Here is a 24,857-nt window from a genome sequence, read left to right as displayed (position 1 = left end):
CACTCGTTTGTTCGGCATCATGTGGATGCTGCTACTCCTCTTCGTCGCTCACTTGGCCTTTGCGTTTCCCGCCAACTGGAACGAGACGGTTTCTTGTCCTCGCGATGCACTCTACTCTTCTCTTGTTGAAGATGGTGGTGGGTTCTGCTCGAGTGTTTTGGAGGGAAACCACTGCGGTGCAGGTTATAGTACTCCTGCTGAGTATGTGCGGTATAATCAGACGCGGATAGCTTCCTACGTAAGTGGTCTTCTCTGTTGAGGTGTTGGAGACATGCTTATTAGCTGCAGTGCGGATGTATTATTACGGGCTCAGAGGCTATGACGACGTCGAGCAAACCATATGGAGTGACGACAAAGGACGATTCGTTCACGGTTGAGTATTCGGATACGTGGACTACTGGGGAGGAAACATCAGCATCTGTGGGACAGCCTGCTTCAGGGACCTATCCCGATATAATGACAACTTCTGGAGTGTCTGAAACGACTTCCAGATCATGGAATCAGACTCGATCAGCTTTTACGTCCTCTATCGGGACGACAAAGGATGATCTGACTACAGGTCCATATACCAACACAAGCAGTTCAATCACGGAGACACTAGAAGAGTCCTCTTCAGAGTCTTCCAACTCAGGGAACATCACCACTGGATCTCCAACAAACACTCACAGTTTTATTTCAGAACCATCCCAGTTCCAGAACCAAACGTCTGGTATACAACCTACCTCCCCTTTCACCCAACCTGGCAACCAGACCCAATCTCGACAATCTAGCACGGATGTAACGCCTCAGCCTTCAAATACGAAGTCCCGTGAACCTGGAATGACGCTATCTGGGACCACAAGCGGTTCACTGCCGTGGTCTATTCCTGGAAACTCAACGTCGAGTCCTTCGGGGAGTGGTACACGTCCAACTGGACCAATATCCACAGGCTGGAATTCGAGTTTGACTATTCCGAGTAGCAGTCTTCCTGGAACAGGACTGCCTTTTCCAAGTGCACCATTGCCGACAACTCCACTGACCACTAACTCTGGGATCTCATCGAGCTCCAGTGCTGGCCCAGGCTGGAATGTCACCGTTTCTCCGCCGGCTGGCAATGTATCTGTGCCGAGCGTCAGTACACCCAGTGTGACACTTACGTCTTTTCCAACGTTGTCCCTGCCGACTACATCGGCGCTCACAGAGTCTGAAGTTCTATCGGGCGTCACTACGGCCTCGGGCTGGAATAGCACTACGTCAAAGGGCAATGGCACAACACCGACTCCCAGTCTATCCAGCGATACACTCATTCCTCTTCCAAGTGTAACGCTTCCAACGACGCCGGTCACCACTACCTCCGGAACATCGACTGGTGGCAGTGTACCTTCGGGTTGGAACAGCACGACTTTTGCTTCCAGAGGCAACGGCTCAGTGCCGACTTTCAGCATACCGAGTAGTACGTTGATGCCGCTCTCGACATTGTCATTGCCGAGTCAATCATCCTCAGTGGAAGCGACTCCAAGTAGTAGCTCTTCACCCAGCTGGAACAGTACTTCTTTGCCCTCCAGTGGTAATGTTTCTGTACCAACTATTAGCATATCTCAATCCGAAACTTTCCTCCCGTTCCCTACTACGACTCTGTCGTCCTCGAGCCCGTCGTCTATAGCAAGCACTGGGCGAAGCGATAGTGTGGTGCCGAGTTGGAACATCACTACTTCTCCGTCGGGTGGGAACGTCTCGGTGCCAACGATCAGCATCTCCCAGACTGGGACTCTCTTGCCATTCCCAACACTATCGCTTCCGAGTGATTCTATTTCTGTCACCTCTGAAATGACAAGCTCGACGTCAGGTATCACTGTATCTCCCAGCTGGAATGGTACCACCTCTCCGTCGGCAGGCAATGCTTCCGTGCCAACAATTAGTTTGACACAGTCAGGAAACTCTTTGCCTTTCCCGACCCTTCCATCCTCGGTTATGTCTTTACCGACAATTTCTGAAAGCCCGTCCATGCCAACTCAGAACGGAAGTGTTGTGCCTAGCTGGAACACTACAGCTGGTGTATCAGAGACCGCTGGTTCTGACACAATTACTGACTCCTCCGAGTCGATAGTATCTGCGTCTCTTCCAGCAGACTCTGAGCTATCTCCCAGTGTTACTCAAAGTAGCAGTGTCGGGTCGAATTTCACATCGTCCATTTCAGGTGCTGTCTCTCTACCAACAATCAGTGTTCCAGCCTCGGAGATCCCACCTATTCCCAGTCTGCCTTTCCCGACAGACTCGCTCGAAGTTCCAACCAGTACCGAAAGCGAGAGTGCTGTTGCTGGCGGTAACACAACAGTCTCTGCGCCAGGGAGTACCGAAGCCGTTACATCCTTCTCGAGTCCTGTGGCCACGGCTTCAACGCCTGGTAGTGGTTCCAACGGTTCTGAATCTGGTAGTAACGCAACCTCCACTGGCGTTCCTGAATTCCCCGCAGCCAACTTCACACATGTCACACGCACCGCGGCCCTCTCCCAGGAGACGTGCTATACTCTACCAGACGATCCGGAGGGCGACACAACCCGCCGAGCGTTGTTGTTCAACTCCAGACTTCGGGAAGACAATGTCTCGATTCCTATGCCATATATAGAGTCTGTCGAGTTTGAAAGCGACGGCGTCAATCCGCTGTATCTCACAGTTCGCGATGAAGAAGGCGGGACATACTTTGTCGACATCTCTCATCGCGGGCGGCTTTCAGTCGTGGGTCCTGCTGGGTATGTCGTGACACTTGACGCCAAGGGTATGCACTTCTCGGGAAGTAACTGCACGTACGACGTGTCCATCACAATTGACGACATGTACACTCAGATAGCCGAGCTTGCTGGTGTACAATGCGCTGCTCTCAGACGGCAGAAGCGTGCCAATGATATGGACTTTAGCCAGGTTTTGTACTTGCATGACCAATGCGGCAATGTTGTTGACAAGTCACTGAGACAGTATCCTCAGCTTCTGGTAGGTGACACAGCCTGCGCAGACGTCGCCGTTGATGGAGACACGGGACGCTGGGATTTTGACTGTACTTTTCCTGGTTCTCAATCTGGCCCGATGAGATGTCAGTGGGCTGTGAAGAATAGCATCATCGACTTCATCGCCATCGATCCATTTGGTGGTTCCTGTCCTGACTTGTCTACCGTCGTCACCACGTTGGAAGAGTCGGGACAAGACATTGTCGATCCATCACAGCTTCGACAGGACCTTGCCAACCAAGGTTTGCGGACTGAGAGAGCGAGGCAAGAGGCGGATCAGGCTGTTGGTGCCTACACTCTTCTTTGGCAAGCTCTCGGAGCCATGTTCTCCACGAGCACGGGCTCTTCCAAGGGCGCCTTGGAGAAGTACATCGATGTGTACAATTCGCATCGCAATTTCGAGAACGACATCTGCCAGGCTCTTCATGAAGGCGAGATTCCTCTCAACTTGACTCTCATCGCTGGCGCAACCAAGATCCCTGCCATCACAACCCTCAACTGGGCACCTGAATCACCACGGACCTACAACATCACCGTGCAAGACTCTACGCGAATCGCATGCTGTCCCGATGCCAGAGTCGCAGAAGGCAAAGGCGCCACATGCGCGTATCCTCGAGAAGCCATCATACCAGGAACGGGGTGCGTCTGTGGTACAACTGCTGGAGGCGAAGGTATCGCATTCGAGTGGACCGAGTGCGGGAACTTTGCAGGCACTTGCGAGGCCGATGGAGATTGCGGCGACGGATATGTTTGCTTGACAGGAAGTTGCTGTGGTGGGGGAGTTTGTGTTGATGCGTATGCTTGTTCGGAGAATGGGACAGCTTTGGTACAGTTCGATGGTGGGTTCTAGGGTAGCTGCACTGTAAATTATGTCGAACACGACGCAGAACAGTAAACGACGGATGTTTAATTAATTGGAGACAATATAGAAGGCATAGTTTAATCTATTTCATTTCATTCGATCTATTACATGATTTATTATCGCATCATGAGTGTGTGTCGACTTATTGAAGTGGTCTCACAACATGTCAACAGTTCCAGCAGGCAAAACATTGGCGCTCACACAACTTTAAACTGGCTGCAGATATTGGCAACGGGATATTTCATGTAATAAAACTGAACAGAGAAATGAATTGCGTCAATTCCTGATGTCATGACCTTCGAATTGCTAGCAATTTAGGGTTACTTCACCGTTCTCATGATATCACAAAAATTAGACACAGCACAAGTAGCTAGACGTGACTGTGGAAATTAAGTTTGGCAATACTTGAGGCCGTTGAGCTCTGCTCAATAGCCCCTGAAGGCCACAGCATACGGTAGTCACAACATTTCACATATTAAGCGAAGAAACCAGAATAATTTGTCAAAGACGCGTAGACATCAAACGTCGTCCAGTTGATTTTTGGAATTTCTTAGTCTCATAATCCCAAAGGTATTCATCCCATCCATTTTTTGAATGCTGCTATCATAACCGGACTCCATCCCAAGTATCAACCCATCTAAGCCTTAGGGGCAGTAGGGACGATCTTCTTGCCGTCCTTGTTGTAGCGGACGCGAGGAGGAGGGGCACGGTTGCGTCGGCCGACAACGGATCGGACACTATTATATCATGTCAGTTTTCATAAATCATTAATTACGTACCAGGAGCATGCAACTGCGCTGGAGCAGGCTGGAATATGTTTCATATGGTACCGCCAAGGTTCATCTAAAAGCACATACGCAACCATGGCGCAGTCGTCACACTCCTGGATAGGAGGACAACATACCGGACAATCTTGCCGTGGATGGCGCAAGAGACACAGTACTGCAGCTTCAGGTACATCTTGGGGACGGTGTACTCCGCGAAGACGGAGGCATCGGAGATGTCACCTGTGAAATTGTAAGCGATTGATCGGAGCGAGTGTCGAGTTTGCGAACGTACGGATAGCAGCAGACTCAACCATGTTGCGGATGGTGAATCTCTTGATGGCCTTATCCTTGGGGGTGCATCGCGAGCAGTTGCTGCATCGGATGGGCTTGACGTGGCCGCGGCCCTTCTTGTTTCGGCCGCTAGGAGCTTGTTAGCATTTGATTCGAGGTGCGAAAATGCCAGAGCCGTTCAATCGTCGTCGAGCATCATATCGCGACACGAGCTAGAAAGCGTCGTCGTCGGCGGTATTGCGATGCGATTGTAGGGGGCTGGCTGGCGAGGCAGAGGAAGGGAAGTCGTACTTGTTCTTTCTCTTCTTGACCATTTTGACGGTTGCTGCTGTTGTTAATTCAGGTCCACGCAAGTGAAGAAAGAAAGAAGAAGAGAAGAGACTCACTAGAATGTGCGTTTGTCAAAAAGGCGTTGACGATCAGAGCAATCCACTTTTCGAATGTTTGGTGGGTTGGAGGTAGGGCAAGAGCCAGGGTGGGATCGCTTGCAGGAGCGCTGGTTCAGTGACCCCACCTGCACCAAGCAAACCGGCAGGAGCGAGGCAGGGCCGCACCTGCCAAAAACCCTAGGCACGTGACCCCACTTTCCTCGGTTTGAGAACTTCTGAACCGGCGCCACCTCCACCAAAAGATATTCTTCAACCCATTCGCACCATCTGAGGATTGCTTAGGAAGGCAATAAGCTTTATTGTCGAGGTACGTCTGAAAGATGCTGCAAATACCCGTCTCTGTCTCTGTCTCTATAGTGAGGGCTTCGTTGCCTTTTGCTTGAGAATTGCCTTTTTTTCCTTATTTTTGTTCAATATCACACGATCGCAATTCTTCCCGCTCTGCGCACACCTCGACGCTTCGGACTTTGAGCATCCCCTCATTTTCGAATCCTAGAGAGAAACCGCACTCGGGCGGAGACGAGAGACGAGACGGCGAAATGCTTCAACTACACTATGGACAAGGATTCTAACCGTCTCAGTTAGGCATCATGCAGATTTTCGTCAAGACCCTCACGGGGAAGACGATCACCCTTGAGGTGGAGTCTTCCGACACCATTGACAACGTCAAGTCCAAGATCCAGGACAAGGAGGGTATCCCCCCGGACCAGCAGCGACTTATCTTTGCTGGTAAGCAGCTCGAGGATGGCCGCACCCTGAGCGACTACAACATCCAGAAGGAGTCCACCCTTCACTTGGTCCTCCGCCTTCGTGGTGGTATGGCCAAGAAGCGCAAGAAGAAGGTCTACACCACCCCCAAGAAGATCAAGCACAAGCGCAAGAAGACCAAGCTGGCTGTCCTCAAGTACTACAAGGTCGACTCTGATGGCAAGATCGAGCGACTTCGACGCGAGTGCCCCAGCGACACTGTAAGCATCACTTCTGTACCTGGTTATATCATTCAATTGCTAAATTCTTTCTCAGTGCGGCGCTGGTGTCTTCATGGCTGCCATGCAGGACCGCCAGTACTGCGGTCGCTGCCACCTGACCTACGTCTTCGACAAGCAATAAATGCATTCAACATGGGATTGGGATTGATGACGGAACGGATAGGGTGCCAAAAATGGGCGTTAAAAGGCTGTAGCACAAAGCACATCCGGTTTCTGAAATAATGCATTCACGCTAAGAAGACAAAAAAGTTGATACCACTATCTTTTCCTGTGACCATGATCGTTTGTTGTAGAAATTGTGCGCCATGATATTTGCCACTCCACATTCGCTGATTTTACGATCTGATAGCCAGCCCAAACTTGCTGTAGCATGATACGTTGATCTGGCTGCCCAAGTTATTTCGAATTGTTCGTCCACTAGCAATTTATTCATTGAATTTCGTAGCCTCGCAGTAATTTCTTGTTGTCTACTGGTGAAATTCGTCTCGGCAGAGCCTTGTTTGCCCTGGTGGAGCACCCAACACCAAGACATGGGGAGTGGAGAGCCTTCTCAAGGGCCGTAAACTGCGGAAGGCCAGGGATACTCGGTCTAGCCAGCTTTATTAGTTGCACCATACCCACCCCCATTATCTCTTCAAACCATTCTTTATTTTTTATGACCTACTGGAAAGCAGAAAGGTTGACCTCCTAAGTCTTAGGATAGAGATAAGTAGTCTAAGAAGCATAAGCTGCCCTAATAATCTTGTCTCTTATGTTCATAGTAGTCAATTTTCCCGATACCCTGAGGATGACCTATAAGCCAGAGGCCTAGCCTTCTCAATATACTCAAAATGTTCAATAAAGGATCCATATGGATCAAAGACGCAATACATCAAATCAAGGTTTTCTTAATAACTAAATTTCCTATCAAGAACATGTATGCTGTGATAAAAGAAGCTTCTTCTGGGCTGTACATATAACAGCTGTTTCTTTCTCCTACACGACATCAAGCAACTTCAAAGTCACTGCCCACTCGATCCAGCACCAAGTGTAAGCAATCACTAACAATCGCTTCTTCCAAACATTTAGTAAATGTTATAATTTACAAAGCACCCAACATGTTTTCGAGATTCTACAGATCGTTTTGCAAACCATCCGACGCCATCATTCGATTCACAGGACACTATGCGCACCAAACACCATGTCTTTCAAGGAACTTGTACACATCTGCACATAACTTTCGCCGACAATCGAATTATGGGCAGACTATACGCAACGCCCAGATCAAGCGGATTCGAAAATCAGAATCAGATCTGGAGCAGGAGATAATATTGCGCAAAAAACTCCTTGCTATATTAAAGCTCGAACCGAAGCAAAGCTTCTTCAGCAAACTCTTCCCAGTTCAATCAAGTGTGTATCCAAAGCCGGAGGACATTCAGAAGGCTATAGAGTAAGTTTTCGGTACTCCAGACATATTGATGTATCGAGTACATACTAATAATATAAACTAGGAGCTTGGAATCTAGTATCAGAGACTTAAGCCGCCTGAAGCATAAGAGACGAAATTAGTAGATCAGCTTATGCTACTTAGACTACACTCTTTAGGCTATTTAGTATTTTGTACACCAAGACCTGAGAGGTCAACTTTTCTGCTAGAGCGTTCTCAAGAGGCCGCAAACCACGAAGGCCAGGGATACTCGGTCCACGGCATCAGGCAAGATTGGCCTCTTGGAGCATAGGAGACAAAATCAGTAGGTCAGCTGTCTAGGCTGTCTATTGAATCGTTAATTCAATTATCCTCACTCATCATCACAGTCACAGTTCAATGCTCAGTCTTCAGTGAATTGCGTGTTTTTGTAAACAAAGGGTATGAGTTTTCCCTCGTAGTGAAAAACAGTTTTACATCAAGCCAAATGCCCTCAAACGCCCAAAAGCCAGATCAGATCCTACAAAAACTCCTCAAACAATTGCGCAAGGACGTCTCGAGGATGCCAGATCTCCCGCCCAGGACCCCGTTCAAGGGTCCTCGCGATGTTCAACTGCAAAAGAAGTGGACTCGTAGAACGAGGAACTTCTCAAAGTTGGCGGCATCGCTGCGTACTTGGCGGGAAGATCCTGGCTTTTATAATCCCGAGTCCGACCACCCTTGCGCAACGTCTATCATGACTGAAGATGCATCTCCCGTTATCCCCGTACCCGAAAGTTCTCAGCGCTGGAGCAAATTAGTGTCTACGAGACACGAAGGCATGTCCAGACGCTGGCAAACGATTGGAAGAGCTCTACTCGTCATCCGCAGCCTTGGACTTTCTCTTCTTCTTCTTTTTCTTCTCACCGTCGGCTTCCTTCTCAACGGGGGCCTCCTCATCTAGCTTGCGCTTCTTCTCCTTCTTGTCCTTCTTCTCTTTCTTTTCCTTCTTGGACTTCTTCTCAACAACGGGAGCGTCGACCATCTCCGCGTCGGAGCCAGCATCGTCACCACCGTCCATGATGTCCATGACATCCTTCTGCATAGATTGTTAGCATTAATCAGTAATCAGTAATCAGTAATCACGAATGGAATCAACGTACCATAACGTCAGCGTTCTTGGCGGGCTTCTTGCCAGTAGCGTAGAACTCTAATCGGTCCTCAACCTGCTGCTTGAGAGCCTCACCGAATCGGGTGGAGGGCTCCTCGGAGAAGTTGTCGATACGACTGGCCATACTGCACTTGTTGGCAAGGTATCGAGAAATGCGACCCTTGTTGCGGACACCGGCCTTGCCGATGAAGCTGCTGTGGTAGATGAGACCGTACTTGGGGGTGTTGCTCTTGGTCTTGAGAGCACGGAAGAGAGCCTTCTCAGCACCGAGAATCTGGAGAGTAGAGGCAGGGTACTTGGAGAGGTTGGTCAGAGAACCAGCGTGGGAGATGAGGCGGGCGGCGACAGGAGTGCCAATGAGGGTCTGCAGGTTGGGGGCGATGTCGCCCATCTTCTTCTCAAGGTAGAGGTTGGTGGACTTGCGGTTGTCGGCCTGCTTGACGACGGCCTCGGCGAAGCTGTTGATGACCTCGAAATCAGCCTCGGCGATGTCGAGACCCATGGAGACCTTGGCGGCGTCGATGATGGCCTGGGCCTTCTCACCGTCCTCCTCAACAAGGGCAGCAATGTCGTGGAGCTTGTCGTCGTTCAAGCTCTTCTTGTCGCCAATGGCGAGGACGAGCTTGCAGTAGGTGTAGTTGTCGGAGACAATCTTGACGAGCTCAGGGAAGTGCCATCCGTACCACTCGCGAACGCGCATGTAGAACTGGTTGACACCCTTGTCCTGGAAGTCGATGGTCGCGCTGGCCTGGATGATGTGGTTGTCGTTGCGGGTGACGCTGAACTTTACCTTGGCGCGGGAGTAGGCGTGACCCATACCCAGACCGGCCTTCTCGACATCGCCGTACTTGAGTCCGCCGAGAAGCTTGTCGGCGTGCAGTCGGATACCGCGAATCACGTCGCCGACAATGTCAGAGGTATCGGCGGTCTCGCACTCGAGGCCGGGGAACTGAGCCTTGATCGCACCAGCCAGGTTCTTCTCGGAAACACCGAGGACGACCTTGGTCTTCTTGCCGCTCGTCTGGGGAAGGTTGAGTTCGAGGACAGACTTAAGGTAGTCAGAGACGATACCCTCGGTGACGAGGTTGATGTTCTCGAGAGCCTCGACGTGGCCCCTTTGCAGACAGTTAGTAATCGCGCATCTTCTGGTATCACGAAACCGAGTTCAAAATACCTGAAAGGGCTGAAGTTGGTCAGCTGGACCATCTTGCCGAACTTTGCGAGATCGTTGGTGGCGGCCTGAGTCTCCTTCAACTTCAATCCGACCGCATCCTGCTGATGCACCACCTTGAAGATGGCATAGCCCACGGGGCTCTCGTAAAGGGCGTAGTCGATGTGCGACATGATTTCGTTCCCTGCTGGTGCCGCAATTGGGAATGGTTCCGCGTCGGATGGGTTTGGTGATGGCTCGAGACTTAAGATTTTCACACTTTTTTTGCGGGTGGAAATTTTCTGGCAGCTTGCGCACGGGCCAATGTGGCTCATGTGGCTAGAGATATGGCACGTGACTTTAACAAACTTGGTTGTAGAAGTCTAAGTGCATCAGAATCTAAGGGTTTGGGTCTTTTACCACATCGCTACGACCACATAAAAGGATAGAATCATAGCGCATATTTTTACTATTCATTTACTTATGATATCAATACAAGAAAAAGCAGAATCGTTACAGACTGTCATCAATGTTCCTCCTTCTCCTGACCCACCAACTCCACTTTGGCGCCTCAATTGTTCGGGAACCCATCGCGCAAGTTATCATACTTGGTCGCAGGATACTCAATACAGTTGTCCTGTCTCATGAGCGCTCCCTGTCCTCCGAATCCATTCACAACTGTTGTGATCAAACTCTTCTCCCCCTCCTTATCCGCGCTGCTCTCCCACCACATAGCGCCTCCCAGCTTCCACTTTCTCACATATTCGGCCTTGTCCCAGGCGACCCGCGGCGTATCGTAGGTGACCATGGTACGCGTCTGAGGGTTGTAGCAGTAGCTGGCACAGCATCCTCTATCGCCGTACTCTTGTGCGCCCTCTAGAGGAAGTGCCTTGTAATCGTAGACTCCCTGCTCCCAGGTACCTTCTCCAACGCCCTGGTAGGGGCGGCCGGGACCGTCGGTGTTTTGAAACGCTCGGCCGTAGAGTGGCATGCCGAGGACTATCTTTGAAGGGGACACACCGCTGCGAACGTAAAAGTCGATGGCGGCAGAAGTAGAGAATGGGGTTGATACTGGGTTGTCGTGAGATGGGTACAGGTTGGCCTGATGACCCGCGGTCTGGTCCCAAGAGCCGGCATAGTCGTAGGCCATCAGGTTCCAAAAGTCGAGATATCGATCCATTCCACGAATATCAAGTTTCTGGAAGTTTGTCGCACCAGCGGGACAGGCCACAGTCAACTCAAAGTGATAAGGTCGGCTCAGAGTCTGGGCATATGCGTCCATTTCATAACGCACAGCGCCTAGAAGCTCAACATAGTTTCTAGCCTCGTTGGCATCCTGAGGGTACTCCCAATCGATGTCGATACCATCGAACCCGAGGTTCTTGATCAGATCAACGCAGCTCTTGGCGAATGTGGCGCGTCCTTGAGGCGTGCTGGCGGGGCCCTTGAAGTTGCTGCTAAAAGTCCATCCTCCGATACTGAGAAGAACCTTGAGGTTTCGGTTACGTCTTTTCAAGAGGTTGAGCTGCTTCATGCAACCGTACAGGTTGGTGCCGACATCATTCCAGGAATCACCGTCCCAGTGAATATCGGTATCTGCCCATGAGTCGGTGAGATGGCTGGGTGGGATATGTGAGCTGAGTGGTTCCACAATTAGACTGAGGTGACACAACTTACACTTCGCCAGAGTCGCTACGAATATTAGCGAACGAGTAAAGAATATGAGTCAGGTTCTCCACGGGAAGATCCTGAGGGCGATGCTTTCGTGCATAGATGGCCCTGTTGTGTGCGTTAGCTGAGCTGTCAATGTGATGAGATGCATACAGGGTAGCTTTTTACCAGTTGACGAAATACGCAACGGTGCGGAAACCTTCGGGTCCACCACCCATTTTGATTGAAGTAGAGAGATTAGGTATAGAGGTATTTGATAGAAATACTGCAACTAATGCAGCGAAAACGGCGCTTATAAGTAAAAGACTCGTCCTGGTACAAGTTCCAAGCCGTAGTCTTGGCCGTCTCTGCGTAGGATCCGTGATGATGGAGGGGCACTTGGAGGGGTGTGGAGTGGGGAATGAATTACTTTCAGCTTTGAGAAGATCAAGATGGAGTGGATTGTAACTAAAGCAAATAAATATATATCAAAGAGAGGTTTGACTTGACAAATAATCAGTGATATAATAAACGCGGAGGCATCCGGTTCTCTCTTACTCAGCCGCCATCTTTCAGCTCAACAAGCAGCCCAAACAATCCATGTTCTTTGCGTCGTCATCTGCGGCGTTGATTTGGGCCTGAGCGGCCAAGAGTGGCGGTGCCCAAACGTGGCAATGCTACATATGTCGTACCTGGACAGCTGGGTTGCATAAAAATTGGTACTGATTTAGTGGTGAATATAAATATTAGATCACTCTTAGTATATGTATGGCCTAAGAGTGGACTAATGATTTCGTCTGTATGACTTTAAGTCCCTATTTTTTAGTAACACGCCTGCTGGGCAGCTGGGGTAGTCTAGGTCTAGATGCATGACAACACAGCTTGCCATGGCCTTGGGAGCTTGGCGATTATGGAATCCAATAATAGCATAACTACACTGGGTCATTATAATGGTTGTTATTCAGAAGATTAAGTGAAACAAACTAGTAATGCGTCAGTCTTGTAAGATGATGCAGCATCTTGAAATGAAAAAGCCGCGGATCGTAAAAGTCATTCTATGCAAGGTATCTATGAATCATCGCAAGTCGTCCCATTGGTCCAGTCGTACAGGACTCTTCAAAACACAAATAGGAAATCCTCATTCTCCAAGTCCGTGGTATCTCCAAACCCTTTATCACCGTCCTTCTGTCCCGTCCTGTCGCCTTCCACATCATGCGCCTGTGATATCCTATCATGCTCATCACCGATTGCCTCGCGAAGCGTAACGCCTCCTCGCAATGTTCTCTCCATGTGTTCTATCCTCTCCACCTCTTCCGCCGTCTCAAGACTTCGATCAACCAGGATGGCACTCTTTCCAAGTGCAACTCTACGTTGGCTGTGAAGTCGATTTAGGCGAGAGAGATGTAGAGACGTGCCCGCAACGAGGACAACGACGAGAACGTAGAGTGCGAGGTTGGCTCGCAGACCACGAGTATATGCTGGCGCTTCGTCGGGTGAGTAGAGGAGGGGACCGACAATGTTGCCGGCCGAGGCACTGATGAAGATGAGTGCCGAAGTAGTCTTACGTTTTGTGTCGCCTGCTGTGTTTTGTGCTGACCATGAATATATTAATGGGGCTGCGACTTGTTAGATCAACATCGAGAGCACAATCAACAGTACTTACTAATTCCAGTAAAGGTACACAAGCAAAAATACCCAGCTAGACACGCAGCTTTATTCTCAAGGCTATGCGCAAAATGCAAGAGGATAGCACATCCAACGATGGGTGGCACGCATAGCATGGCGATGACTGGACCCTTGAGCTTCCACTTCATGGATACGTAAGCACTCAAAGAGACGGCGATGATGTGTGAAATGCCAACAGGCACATTGAACAGCATGGTCTGAAAGGGATCTGACACAAATGACTTGATGATCAGAGGACCGAAAGTCGAAATGCCATTGGAAGGGACCGAGATGCAGAAGATCATGGCGACCCAGTACCATGTCTTGAGGTCTTTCAGTGCCTCGACGACATGGGGAGTCCTCCACTCGCGAGACATGACGCCCATTTGGTTGTTGCGAAGGCGTTCGATCGCAATGATCTTGTCTTCATCAGTGAGGAACTTGGCTTCGGTAGGTGAATCTGGCATCCAGAAGAACATGATAAAGGCGACTCCCACCGTGATGGCGCCAAAGAAGAGGAAGATGATCTTTCCGTGTTAGCCGGTTGACCCTATTCAGCCATCTTTGACATACCTGGTAGGGCTTCATTTTGGAATCGATACTCGCAAGTCCGTATGTAATAAGACTGCCAAGCTAGGAAGCGATGTCAGCATGGTCTTGAACAGAAAAGAGATATACTCACCACCCATGTTAACCCATTCATACAGTACCACGATCCGATTCTTAGTGTTTGCTCTCTTGGAAACATTAGACACAGCTCTATTCGTCAGACATCAACCATACCTTCTCCTCCACCACATCTGGGTAATAGCGATGAAGCTCGGTCCAATACTAGCTTCAAAAGCACCCAGAAAGAACCGGGCAACCATCAACGTTCGGAAATCTTTCGCCCAGGTCATGAGAATCAGTGTAGTTCCCCAGGCTAACACCATGGCACTCGTGAGTTTTCCGATGGGCAGCTTCACTAGTGCAAGCGCAAGCGGAGGCTGCATAATCAGCTGCGCAAGGAAAACAATACTTCCGAGCCATGAGTACTGGTCGCCTTGGAGATTGGTGTCCTCGATGAGCCCGAATATCGAAGCGTACGATAATGTTGCTTTGTCGAGAGCTTGGAGGAAGTAGACTGATAGCATCAAAGGAAGCAGGGCGAGATCAATGCGACGAAGGATGCGGGCATCGTCGGCTGGTGAAACAGTGATGTGCTCATCTGGCGAACGACCCATTTTGATGAGAAGCATGGCCGCGGCATCGCGATAAGGCTCAGTTCTTACATCTTGACTTCTCTCAGCATCCTCCATGGTGCCTTGCGACTCGTTGATGTTGTCATTTTGAGGAAGAGGCTGGTACTCTGCCCGCACTGCATTTGAAGAGAGGAGAGAAAGCCTTCGAAACATGATTTGCTGGCCGTTGCCGTCCCATAGGAGTGGGCGGGAGTTTGTTTATACTTAAAAAGTTTATTTACGTATAAGCCGAGACTCGGGTGAAGTGAGATGAGGTGAGGTTGGTGATACTTGAGAAATGACGTCGGTTGGCAGTTCAAGCGAACCAGGAGCTTTAATTAGCGAGAGACATGTGCTAAAGACCCTGTAAGTTTGGGGGTTGATGGTCGAGTGCACAGCGCACGTGGGGATGTTGACAGGCGACCTCGCTAGACTGACACTACTAATTAAATGTCCAGCTGATGTGCGAGAGTTGGGATAATAGTTTGGAAAGGAGGAAAATAAGTTGGTTGGAATCTGAACTCAATGTTATGTTGCTTTCATTATAGTTACACAGCTTATGTCCAAGTATTCGTTCCAAGATAATACCCTGACACAAAGAAGGCTACTGCAGGCGATGAGTATGAGTCATGTGGGCCTAATTCCGACACCAACTAACACAATGATAACACTCGATGGCCTGGACTGATCCATGATACTTCTTCTAGATCCATATTATTCCCACCTTGGACTTGTTCTATATTTGTTATAATCGACTACTACACTGACAACAAGAATCTGCCTTTCCCTCTCCGTGTCTGTCCCCTTCGTTTCACATTAAGCGCCGGGGAACCATGCACAACATTCCCCGGCCGTGAGCTGAAGAATAGAGTCTCCCTCCTACGCGCTTCCAAAAACTACCGCTCAACCATGATTCGACAAGTCACAACCTCTGGCGGCTACACCTTGCCATGAATCCACCACCCTACATGATGGTGAAAAGGCACAGGTTTCACTATTAATCCCAGAACCAACAGCATTAGACAAGAGAAAATGGACAGGATGAGAATCCTTCTTAATGGTGATCTTTCGCTTCCTTTCCGTCTGTATGCTTCGTATTATCGTATTCTCTCGCCTGTGCGATTATAGTAACTCTCCTTTTATTTCGTCTTCGTTTTAAACATGGCTAAAAGTAATGGCTTCATCGGCTTCTTCTCTTCTGATTATAACACTTTTATTTCTCTCGTTTTTACTACACCCATTGCTACAACGCTACTATGTCTTTCCCTCAACGGTACGCTCTTCTCCGGCGCATTCCTCAAGTTTGTCAATGACAACCGCCCTTCGGTCCAATTCGCTGTTCAGATCATGGCCAACATGATGTCTGCTCTGCAGATCGTTGTTATCTGCAGGGTTATTAACCTTGGTGTCCGAAGACGCCTCAAGACTAGGAGCATGAGTCTTGATCTGATGCGAGCGTGGATGGACGCCATGATACCACGCATCAACTGGGAATTGCCTTTTGTACATATCCTTCTGTTGGGCCTCTTGGTCTCGGTCTCTATGGTGCTGAGCGCTATCTGGGCTGCTGCCATGACACCTGTTGAGACCTTTGAGTACATCGAAGGCACCGTCCAGATTCCAAGCTGGGATAACCTCACCCATATTAAAGAATACCCTTCAGAAGTTGGCTCAGTAGGACCTACCAAGCATACCGCTCTTGGGAAGTTCACATACTCGGTGGGTATCCAAATGTTGGGCAGTCTTCTCGCCTCCGCTGCTTCGGCATCGCCCATCCACAACTCAACACGCAACCATGAGAAGTTGGACCAAACAGGCTACAGCTACGTCGGCCGATCATACGGCGTTGGCTCCTCCCCAGGTCTAGGCGAAGTCCACTTCCAAACCGGACACAGTGTACTCGGATGGCAATACCAGGAAGTTGGATACCGCGCTAAAGTCAACTGCATCTACAACGCATCTAGCGACTTCAAACTCTACCAGGAGGACGCTGTTATACGTTGGGCCGCACACGGAGAACTTCCCGATAGCGACGACGGCTATGAACATTCCACTTATGTCGGATTCGGTGATGGAAACGCTGTTGTCGCCATTGGAGTCGCGCACTTTAAGGACAAGGATGCAATAGTCGCCCCCGAGAGAAAATACATTGGCTTCGCGGCGGGGGGCTTCTACAAATTCTTGAATACGACGCAGTGCGAGGTGGACTTTGAGCCTACACTCTTCAACGTCACGGTCAGCAGTCGAGGCAAGAACATCACAGTTGTGCCAACAAACGATACTAGAGTTCGCGATATGGATCCGACTCGCTGGATAAAGGGCACTGTCCTTCGTCAGTTTGAGCTTATTGCCAACGACGAGACAAATCTGTACGTATCCACCGTTGGTACAGCTTTCAATGCCTCCATCACCGATCATCGTCTTCGTCTTGAGACGAACAACACTCTCACCTCGAGAACATCCGCAAACGTCACCCTCGAAGGTGTCGAAAACGCCATCACCGCTATGGTGGACGACATGCTGGTAGCATATGCCTCTGCGCAATTCATGGTTGGAGAGTTCAAAGACGAAGTCAAAGGCTCCATCCGAGTTACAGCCATCATCATCGGCGAAAAGAAATTTGCCATAGCTGCATTTTCGCTAAACATGGCTATTATAGCACTGTTCCTAATCGAAGCTATTCGAACAAGAGGCTGGAAGGATATTACTGAGTTTGATCCTTCGGATATTCGCCATGTAATGATCGCTGCGTCTGAAGGAGGTGCAAATCTCGCTCAAGTCGGATTCTCTAATAGAGAGAAGTTGGGCAAGATTAGTGTGAGGGTGGGTGAGACTGGGGCTGGGAGATTTACGCTGTCGGTTGATGGGGAGGTATCGCCCACTGTCAAGTATGAGAGTATGAGGGGAGCTAATGGAGGTAATGATGACGATGTCGAGAGGTATAAAGCGTCTGTCGTTGAGACCATCAGTACCAGGTCGCGAGATAGGAGCATATGAATGATGAATTATATATAACCACCATAAGCAGTGTAGAAATCACTGCTGTCAGGTGTAATAATCTGATATGGAAACTTTTGAGTGTTACATCTCTAATTATATCTTGCGGTACTCCTATTATTATGACATTTTCTCTTCAATCGTGCATTCATTTGGGAAAAATATTAGAAACTTGCAAAAACCTCTACAACTAAACCTCCCAAGCATCGAACTTCTACAGTCTCCTCCAGTGTATCCATTTCTGTCCAGTTTTGCCCACTGATTCACAAACTCTCTGTAACACAGTTAGCGAAGTCACATCATTCATTACATCTTCAGCAACTACCTTTTTGTTATCTGTAAAGTCAGTGTAGAATCCATTCCAGATATCTCTATCAGGACAACTCGTCTCATCGTCAGGACAGTCAGGCTGGTTCGCCAATCTAGTCTCAACATCGTTGATCCACGGCTTCGGGACAGGCCAATCCGAAAAGTGCACAAACTTGGCCTCGCTCAACGCAACAGTGGAATCCCACTTTTCGCGCTCGCTGCCTAGGTACGCGGTATGGTCCTTGTTTCTGAACTCGGCCGTGAGCATGTCGTACTTGCGATGGGGTAGGATGAGAGCACTATCGAGGTACAGACTGTTTACTATCTCCATGTCGTAGTCGTTGGGGCCGATGCTGTTCATCTTTTGCACGATGCGCTCGAATTCTACGTCGTCGGGCTGGATAAGCATGACCTGCGATGAAAGAATCCGCTTGGGAGGGTTCTCGTTGTAGAGCCAGTAGGCGCGGGGCATGGCGACGGGGCAGGGGGGTAGTTGGAAGAGTTCGTCCATGTGTTGGAGGACCATACTGTCTGAGTCAAGGGAGAGAACTCGGTCATATTGGGTCTGGTTGAAAGCGAGGAGTTTGGTGAAGGAGTCGGCCCATGTTTCTAGGAATGTGTTAGATGTTGAAGGATAAATTGGGACGGTAGGAGGTATACCATCTTGTCCATCGCGATGTTGGATCTCAATTGGTTGAAGCGTAACGTTATACTCATCGCGGGCTCTGATGAGAAGTTGTCCACCGCGTTTGTTTGAGTACGCAGCATCTGGCTCAAGCATCTCCTTGGGATACATGAGTAGGCGATCAGCCTTGCTACCAAGGCGATGCAATTGCTCAAAGATCATGACCGAGTTGCAGAGGTAGTCCTCGTTGGTGACATACTGAATGTAGGCAAAGCGCGACCAATCGACATCATCGTCGTCATCACCAAAATCTTCATCCTCCTCGTCCTCAAAATCGCCTTCAAGCTCATCGCCGAGTTCCTTTTTGAGATCATCTTCCTCCCAGTCGCCGTCATCGTCCAAGTTGATAAAGACATCAATTTCGTCTTCGTCCTCAAAGCCCATAAACTCTCCCTTGTTTTCGAGATCCTCGATCTCAGCGATGGTGAGTTTATGAGGAGTTGGCCTAACATCAGAATCGTGAGTGAGGGTTTCTGTGATTTCGTCAACCTCGTCGATGACTGCATCGTGATTCCTCCATTCTTCGGGAACGGGGACGTCTGTGGCCTGGAAAGAGGCGAAGCAGGTAAGGAATATATAATAGGTAGCGCCGAGGATTGCGAGGATGGGGATAACCCTCATCAAGCGCACCGCGACGAACGACGATGCCTCACCCATTGTGAAGATTTATCTGAGGCCAGTCTAAAATGAAGACGAAAGCAGCGGAGAAAATATTCAGAAAAATATGTGTAGACATTGTGCAATTATGATAGGAGACAGTAAAGCAAGGGAGAGAGAAGCATCCAGGGATTGGATTGTTGAACGTGTTCCCTTGACATGGCTGCCATATCTGACACAATGTCTCACCACAGAACATCGACTAACAAAGGGCAACGGCGCCAGTACATGGAATTTGACGGTAAGGGAATCACCAATTGGGACTAGAATGAGCGCCATGTAAATGCTTTTTGTCTTAAACCCCAGTGGAAAAGGGGCATCTTGTACTTCAAGGGTGCAGTATCTCATTCCAGACATTGCCGTCGATAGGGACACCAAAACTTTACCCATCCCTGATTACCTATAGTAAAAAGGAATTAGACGACTCTAAATAATTCTTGATCTTCACTCGTTAGTAATGCCTTAATAGTCAAGCATAAGGCTGAGCGGCGCGGTTATATCACTATCGCAAATGAGAGGAAGGACAAGTCAGAACAAGAAAAGTAAAAACAACATTACGAATGAGAAAGCCCCGATTGTGGAGCTGATTTATTTATTTTAACCGCCCATATAGTGATGCAATATTATTGTCATCTTTAAGACTCTCAATGAACCCAACGTTCATCTATGCCTTGTTTACACTCTCCTTGTCCTTCTTCTTCCCCTTCCCCTTCCAATGCGTTCTCGCAATCTTCAACAACCCCCAAGCCAAAAGCCTATACACCACCACACAAGCCGCCAAACACGCAATGTTGACAACAGGATCGACGTCAAAGTTATACAGCTTCAGGACATCCTGACCCGTCTCAATGGGACACTTCCCGTTCTCAAGCCTCTGGTCGTTATTGCATGTAAACTCAATACCGCGCAGCGAATAGGGTGCGACGGCGCGCGTGCCGTACCGGATGGGCGAGAGGTAGTTGAAGGCCTTGAACAGATCGGGCATGCCGATGGAGAGTACTCCAGCCATGGTATTGGCAAGAGCGAGGAACACGCCCATGATATTGACGGCGAAACCAGTATGGCCGAAGAGCGTGTTGAACATGATACCGAGACTCTCACCGCATGATACGATGCCGAAGCAGGCAAAGACGGAGGTGAAGTAGAGCGTTGCTGTGCGGGGGAGATCAACTGCGATGACGGCCAGCACTCCAAAGATCAGGCAACTTATCAACTCAAAGGGGACCTCGAGGATGGTGTAGGAAGCAAGAAAAGCATTGACACTGTAGACGCCGTCGTCGTCCTCTCTGTAGAACACATCGCGCTCGCCAGGATAGATGGCTGTGTTCTGTAACATGCCGACAAAGTAAAACGCGCCGAGTTCCTGGACGAAACCCATGCGACTTTGTACCGAGTAATAGTCGTTGTCAAAGGGGGCAAAGAAGAGAGCCAGGATAAGAGCAAGACCGATGACTTGCATCAAGCGAGCTACAATGAGCTCAGGTTGGCGGTAGGTGTTGATAAGAGCGCGATGAAGGAGGAGAGGAAGTGCGGTAGTGATAGAGGCCCGTTTACGGATGAGGGCGCCTAGTTCGGCAGGTGTCGAAAGATTGGCTTTGTTAAAAGATCGGCGCTTTTGCGGTGGCGCGGGTGGAAGAGTTATCCCATCTTGAGTAGTGTTTATCTGGTCTGCAGAATCCGTATTCTGAGCTTCATCCTTCTCCTGGATATTAGAGAGTTTCTCGCCCTTCGTCGATGCACTCGCCGCTTTCCAATTATCAATCATATTCTGAACCCGTTTCCGAGACTCCAATTCTTTTCCTTCATGCTGTAGATCAATGGTGATGATATCCAAGGCAAAATCTGCGGGGTTGGTGTGGTGAGGACACTCATACCCATGACGCGCCAAATATCCAAGCATGTCTCGTCCAGGACCAGAGTAAACCTGTGAGCCACCACGTGCCAAGAGCAAGACGTTTCCAAATTCCCTAAACAGATCGGACCGAGCTTGGTGGATTGTGAGAATGAGTGTTCGGCCTTCGTTGGCAAGACCTTGAAGGACTTCCATGATGGAGTTTGCGGTGAATGCATCGAGTCCGGATGTTGGTTCGTCGAGTAGAAGAATGCGAGGGTCGGTCAAGACCTGGACTGCGATAGATACACGACGCTTTTCTCCTCCAGAAATACCCTTGACGAGTTCACCACCGACGAGGTTATCAGCACAGTCCTTTAGACCCATCTTGAGAAGAACTTCTTCTGCTCGACGGTTCTTCTCATCTTTGCTCATGAATGATGGGAGACGAAGTCCAGCGGCAAAGCGAAGTGTCTCACGAACAGTAAGGGACGGCAACAGTGCGTCGTCATCTTGGCAGACATACGAGCAGACCGATCGAATGACGGAATCCGAGGGAAGAGCCCCGTTAAAGGTGAGTTTTCCGGCTGGCCGATACTTTGTCCCGACAGAATCGCGTAGTCGGAGGGCCATGGCATTGAGCAGCGATGTTTTTCCACTCCCCGAAGGTCCCATGATGACGTTCAATACTCCAGCACTGAACGTCGCATTGACGGGATTCAATATAGTCTTTGTAGGCAACGTCTTTCCCAACTGCGTTCTCTTATCCAAAGCCAACGAGAACTCGTTCAGTTCCAAGTCGATAGTGCGCACATCAGCAACAGAGCGCGCGGCCATCTTCTCCTTACCAGCCGAGAGATCAGTATCCGAAACACGTGCTCGAGCAATGGTCATCTCGACCTTGATGATACGTAGTCCAATAACCGATAGCACAAAAAAGAATACGACAAAGGCCAGGCATACGAGAATGGGCTTCGCAACCCAATCTTTTGGAAAGCCGAGAGATTCCATGATATATGATCCCGTGTACTGCTTACATCTGGGATCAGATTTATCGTTCGAGGCGGGACAGTCGTAAAAGCTTCCTTCGAATTCGTTACCGCAGTATGCGCTAAAGACGTAGAACTGTCGACGTTAGTATTCATCAAGCACATTCCGAGTGAAGAACATACCGTGTAAGTAAGCCACTTCAACCAACGAACGTAAACAGGAAGACTGTTTACATTGATAAACATGCCACAGGCCATACTTTGCAGTGTAAAGACCAGGTTCGCAATCACACTTGCACCCGCAAAATGTCTGACCGTTGCCACGCAAACCATGGCACAAGTAACAGCGATATACTGGTTGAGAAGTGTGATGGCGAAGAATGTGAAAAACCGTGCCACATCTCGCTCGAAACCAGCCATGAAGAAAAAGAGGACAGAGAAGAGGAAAGGTGCTGCGACATCTTCGGTGATCATACGGGCAATTCGGCGTGATAGAACAAAGGGGAGGGCATCGACGCATCCCTCCGAGTTCTCGCGGTCAAACGTTGGAATGTCGAATGTCATGCGGTAGACTTCAAAGATGAGGATGAGGTAGCCTTGAAGACCAGCAGCTGTGTAGAGACCACCCTGTCGGGATCGGATACCAGCTTGGTCGCGACCGAGATTGTAGAACATATAGCCCGTTACAAGACCCATGAAAACAGCTTCTGTGATGGAAGCTGCCATACCGAGAGGATCGCGATATGTGACTTTGAGTGTACGATCAGTGAGGACAGTAACCTGCCGTAAGAAACCCGCATGCTCTTCCGTCTTCTTATCCTTCTTCTTCTTTCCATCGCTGACATCAACAGTCTTGTCAGGGGGAGGATATCGCTTCAAAGTCTCCTGATTCCAAGCGCTCTTCAAACGCTCAACCTTGGCTGTCGTTTCCTGTTCCAACTCGGGTGTACGATTGTCGACAGCTGCGATATCTATGATGAACTCGGCGGGATTGACGAAAGGGGGGAGTTGATATCCAAGTTCTCCGAACCATGGAACGGATTCCTTAATTGTACCGGAGTAGACAGGGCTACCTTTTGTCAGAACAATCAAGTTGTCAAAGAGATCCCAGATTTCAGATCGAGGTTGATGGATTGTCGTGATGATGGTGCGCCCCTTTTGCGCAAGTGTCTTGAGTGTTCGAACAAGCTGGTAGGCACTCGTCGCATCAAGACCGGTGGTAGGTTCGTCGAGGAAGAGAACCGAAGGGTTGGCTAGCAGTTGAACGCCAATACTAGTACGTCTCTTCTCTCCACCCGAGCATCCATGGTGTTGAGAGTTTCCAATTCTCGTATCGGCACACTCCTTGAGACCGAGCTCGAGAATGACCTCTTCTACAACCCGTTGCCGTTCTTGGGAAGTGGTTGATGGTGGTAATCGCAAGTCGGCCGAGTATCGAAGGGTTTCTCTAACGGTCAGGGTTGGAAGTAGGATGTCTTGCTGCATAACGTAGGCATGGCGAACACTATGTACTCCAACTCTGCCATTGAAAGTAGCGATGCCCTGCTGGCTCAATCTGGAACTGAGTACCCTCTCGGCCACGGTGTTTAGCAGTGTGGTCTTACCAGATCCGCTCCCTCCAATGATAGCAGTCAACGTTCCCAGTGGAAGATTGGCGCTTACAGAGTGAAGAAGCGGCTTCATTTTCGACGTAGTGTTGAATTTTGACGAGACCAGGTCGCCATATGTCGAAGGTGCAAGCCATGATGGGGCGGTATCGACTGAGACGGCCAAGTCATGAATATGAACATGAACAGCCTGGACATCAGCGAGTGACAGGTTTCCACCACCGGATACAGATAGTCGTGACATGTCGCTTTGTTGGACACGAGGATCTAGCGAGATCTCCAAGGAGCTTGGTCTGTCCACCTTTTCGATGTCGATGTTATCCGAGGGACTTCCATGTTGCGACATGGCTGCAAGTTGGATTGTGTATTTGGTGGTTGGTACAACTTTATCGACAATATTGCCTTCGGCTGCCCTGCATCAAGAGTCATAAAAAGTAGGGCACAAAAGTAACCTTATTCTCTGTTTATGAATGTGAGTTGAGCGCTGTTGTAAGGCGATGTTATCTGTTGGTCCACGCCCTGGACATTATGTATGGCTGCTGATTGTGCTGAAGTTGTCTAGGCTGTGGTGTGATGTGATGTGAGTGAGATTATAATCCGTTCTGACAGTTGGTGGTCATCTATGACGCCGAGGATTTAAGTAAAATAGACCTTTGGTAAAGTCGCGATGGGAAGATTTGACAAAGAGAGGGATAGGAGGATCTTAAGGGTCTGGACGTCAAGACCAGGACCAAGACCATGGTCCTCGGCCTCAACTCGAGCCAACAACAGGCCCGTCGCAATGTAAACGAGATCATGGCTATTACCCGAAGTGGATGCCAAATTCAGATCGGTTCGGCCGCCACGTATAGGCAAAGTAGAAGTGAAGTGGGTTGAGTGGAAGAGAGTGGTCTCGATTTGGGGGTCTTCTAGTGGGGATGCAGCTTAGCCCCTCGCACTCTTCGAAGCGAGCTCGGTTTGCGGGGGGTACAAAGAGAGCCAACAATGGACCGGGGTACACGAGTTTGTTCTCATCCTGGACTGGTTAGATTGGAAAAAGAATTGATCCAGAAGTAATAAGAGTTGGCCTTTGATTAGTCGATGATCTCGGGAGACTTTGATTCCGAGGCATGGGTTTGTCTTTGTCGTTGGAGAGGGTATGTAGATGTAGATGCGAATGTTGCTTCAACAATGGCAGGTACCAGCAAAGATATGTACCTCGGATTACCAAGTCATCTCTCACTGAATTCATCACTAACATACCTAATTCGATTCGATATTCAT

General features: G+C 49.4%; 10 protein-coding genes across 10 annotated transcripts, besides 2 other annotated features; 4 read left to right on the top strand and 6 right to left on the bottom strand.

Moving 5' to 3' along the window:
• Window positions 1-19: 19 nt before the first annotated feature.
• Window positions 20-3,831, top strand: FPSE_06057 (uncharacterized protein; the record flags this gene model as incomplete). Its single annotated transcript, XM_009259175.1, has 2 exons — window positions 20-238; window positions 289-3,831. 2 exons carry the CDS (start codon window positions 20-22, stop codon window positions 3,829-3,831), a joined length of 3,762 nt encoding a protein of 1,253 aa, XP_009257450.1.
• Window positions 3,832-4,480: 649 nt separating this feature from the next.
• FPSE_06056 (uncharacterized protein) lies at window positions 4,481-5,215 on the bottom strand (the record flags this gene model as incomplete). The annotated part of the gene is made up of 4 exons (XM_009259174.1): window positions 4,481-4,580; window positions 4,748-4,850; window positions 4,903-5,030; window positions 5,193-5,215. The coding sequence occupies 4 exons, from the start codon at window positions 5,213-5,215 to the stop codon at window positions 4,481-4,483; spliced, it is 354 nt and encodes a 117-aa protein (XP_009257449.1).
• A 665-nt stretch (window positions 5,216-5,880) lies between these two features.
• FPSE_06055 (uncharacterized protein) lies at window positions 5,881-6,400 on the top strand (the record flags this gene model as incomplete). Its single annotated transcript, XM_009259173.1, has 2 exons — window positions 5,881-6,258; window positions 6,314-6,400. 2 exons carry the CDS (start codon window positions 5,881-5,883, stop codon window positions 6,398-6,400), a joined length of 465 nt encoding a protein of 154 aa, XP_009257448.1.
• Window positions 6,401-7,376: 976 nt separating this feature from the next.
• FPSE_06054 (uncharacterized protein) lies at window positions 7,377-7,894 on the top strand (the record flags this gene model as incomplete). Its single annotated transcript, XM_009259172.1, has 2 exons — window positions 7,377-7,708; window positions 7,864-7,894. 2 exons carry the CDS (start codon window positions 7,377-7,379, stop codon window positions 7,892-7,894), a joined length of 363 nt encoding a protein of 120 aa, XP_009257447.1.
• A 643-nt stretch (window positions 7,895-8,537) lies between these two features.
• On the bottom strand, window positions 8,538-10,178 carry FPSE_06053 (uncharacterized protein; the record flags this gene model as incomplete). The annotated part of the gene is made up of 3 exons (XM_009259171.1): window positions 8,538-8,762; window positions 8,827-9,949; window positions 10,009-10,178. 3 exons carry the CDS (start codon window positions 10,176-10,178, stop codon window positions 8,538-8,540), a joined length of 1,518 nt encoding a protein of 505 aa, XP_009257446.1.
• Window positions 8,634-8,686: a repeat region.
• Window positions 10,179-10,555: 377 nt separating the features above from the next.
• On the bottom strand, window positions 10,556-11,873 carry FPSE_06052 (uncharacterized protein; the record flags this gene model as incomplete). Its single annotated transcript, XM_009259170.1, has 3 exons — window positions 10,556-11,603; window positions 11,662-11,763; window positions 11,824-11,873. 3 exons carry the CDS (start codon window positions 11,871-11,873, stop codon window positions 10,556-10,558), a joined length of 1,200 nt encoding a protein of 399 aa, XP_009257445.1.
• An 877-nt stretch (window positions 11,874-12,750) lies between these two features.
• FPSE_06051 (uncharacterized protein) lies at window positions 12,751-14,693 on the bottom strand (the record flags this gene model as incomplete). The annotated part of the gene is made up of 5 exons (XM_009259169.1): window positions 12,751-13,250; window positions 13,298-13,826; window positions 13,873-13,932; window positions 13,982-14,036; window positions 14,083-14,693. The coding sequence occupies 5 exons, from the start codon at window positions 14,691-14,693 to the stop codon at window positions 12,751-12,753; spliced, it is 1,755 nt and encodes a 584-aa protein (XP_009257444.1).
• Window positions 14,694-15,680: 987 nt separating this feature from the next.
• Window positions 15,681-17,516, top strand: FPSE_06050 (uncharacterized protein; the record flags this gene model as incomplete). Its single annotated transcript, XM_009259168.1, has 1 exon — window positions 15,681-17,516. One exon carries the CDS (start codon window positions 15,681-15,683, stop codon window positions 17,514-17,516), a length of 1,836 nt encoding a protein of 611 aa, XP_009257443.1.
• Window positions 17,517-17,730: 214 nt separating this feature from the next.
• On the bottom strand, window positions 17,731-19,167 carry FPSE_06049 (uncharacterized protein; the record flags this gene model as incomplete). The annotated part of the gene is made up of 3 exons (XM_009259167.1): window positions 17,731-17,790; window positions 17,842-18,434; window positions 18,486-19,167. The coding sequence occupies 3 exons, from the start codon at window positions 19,165-19,167 to the stop codon at window positions 17,731-17,733; spliced, it is 1,335 nt and encodes a 444-aa protein (XP_009257442.1).
• Window positions 19,168-19,831: 664 nt separating this feature from the next.
• FPSE_06048 (uncharacterized protein) lies at window positions 19,832-23,940 on the bottom strand (the record flags this gene model as incomplete). Its single annotated transcript, XM_009259166.1, has 2 exons — window positions 19,832-22,123; window positions 22,171-23,940. The coding sequence occupies 2 exons, from the start codon at window positions 23,938-23,940 to the stop codon at window positions 19,832-19,834; spliced, it is 4,062 nt and encodes a 1,353-aa protein (XP_009257441.1).
• Window positions 19,849-19,880: a microsatellite.
• Window positions 23,941-24,857: the final 917 nt, after the last annotated feature.

This window comes from Fusarium pseudograminearum, chromosome 3 (genome assembly GCF_000303195.2).
Source record: "Fusarium pseudograminearum CS3096 chromosome 3, whole genome shotgun sequence".
Lineage (NCBI taxonomy): Eukaryota > Fungi > Ascomycota > Sordariomycetes > Hypocreales > Nectriaceae > Fusarium > Fusarium pseudograminearum.
This window is presented reverse-complemented; position numbering and strand designations above follow the sequence as displayed.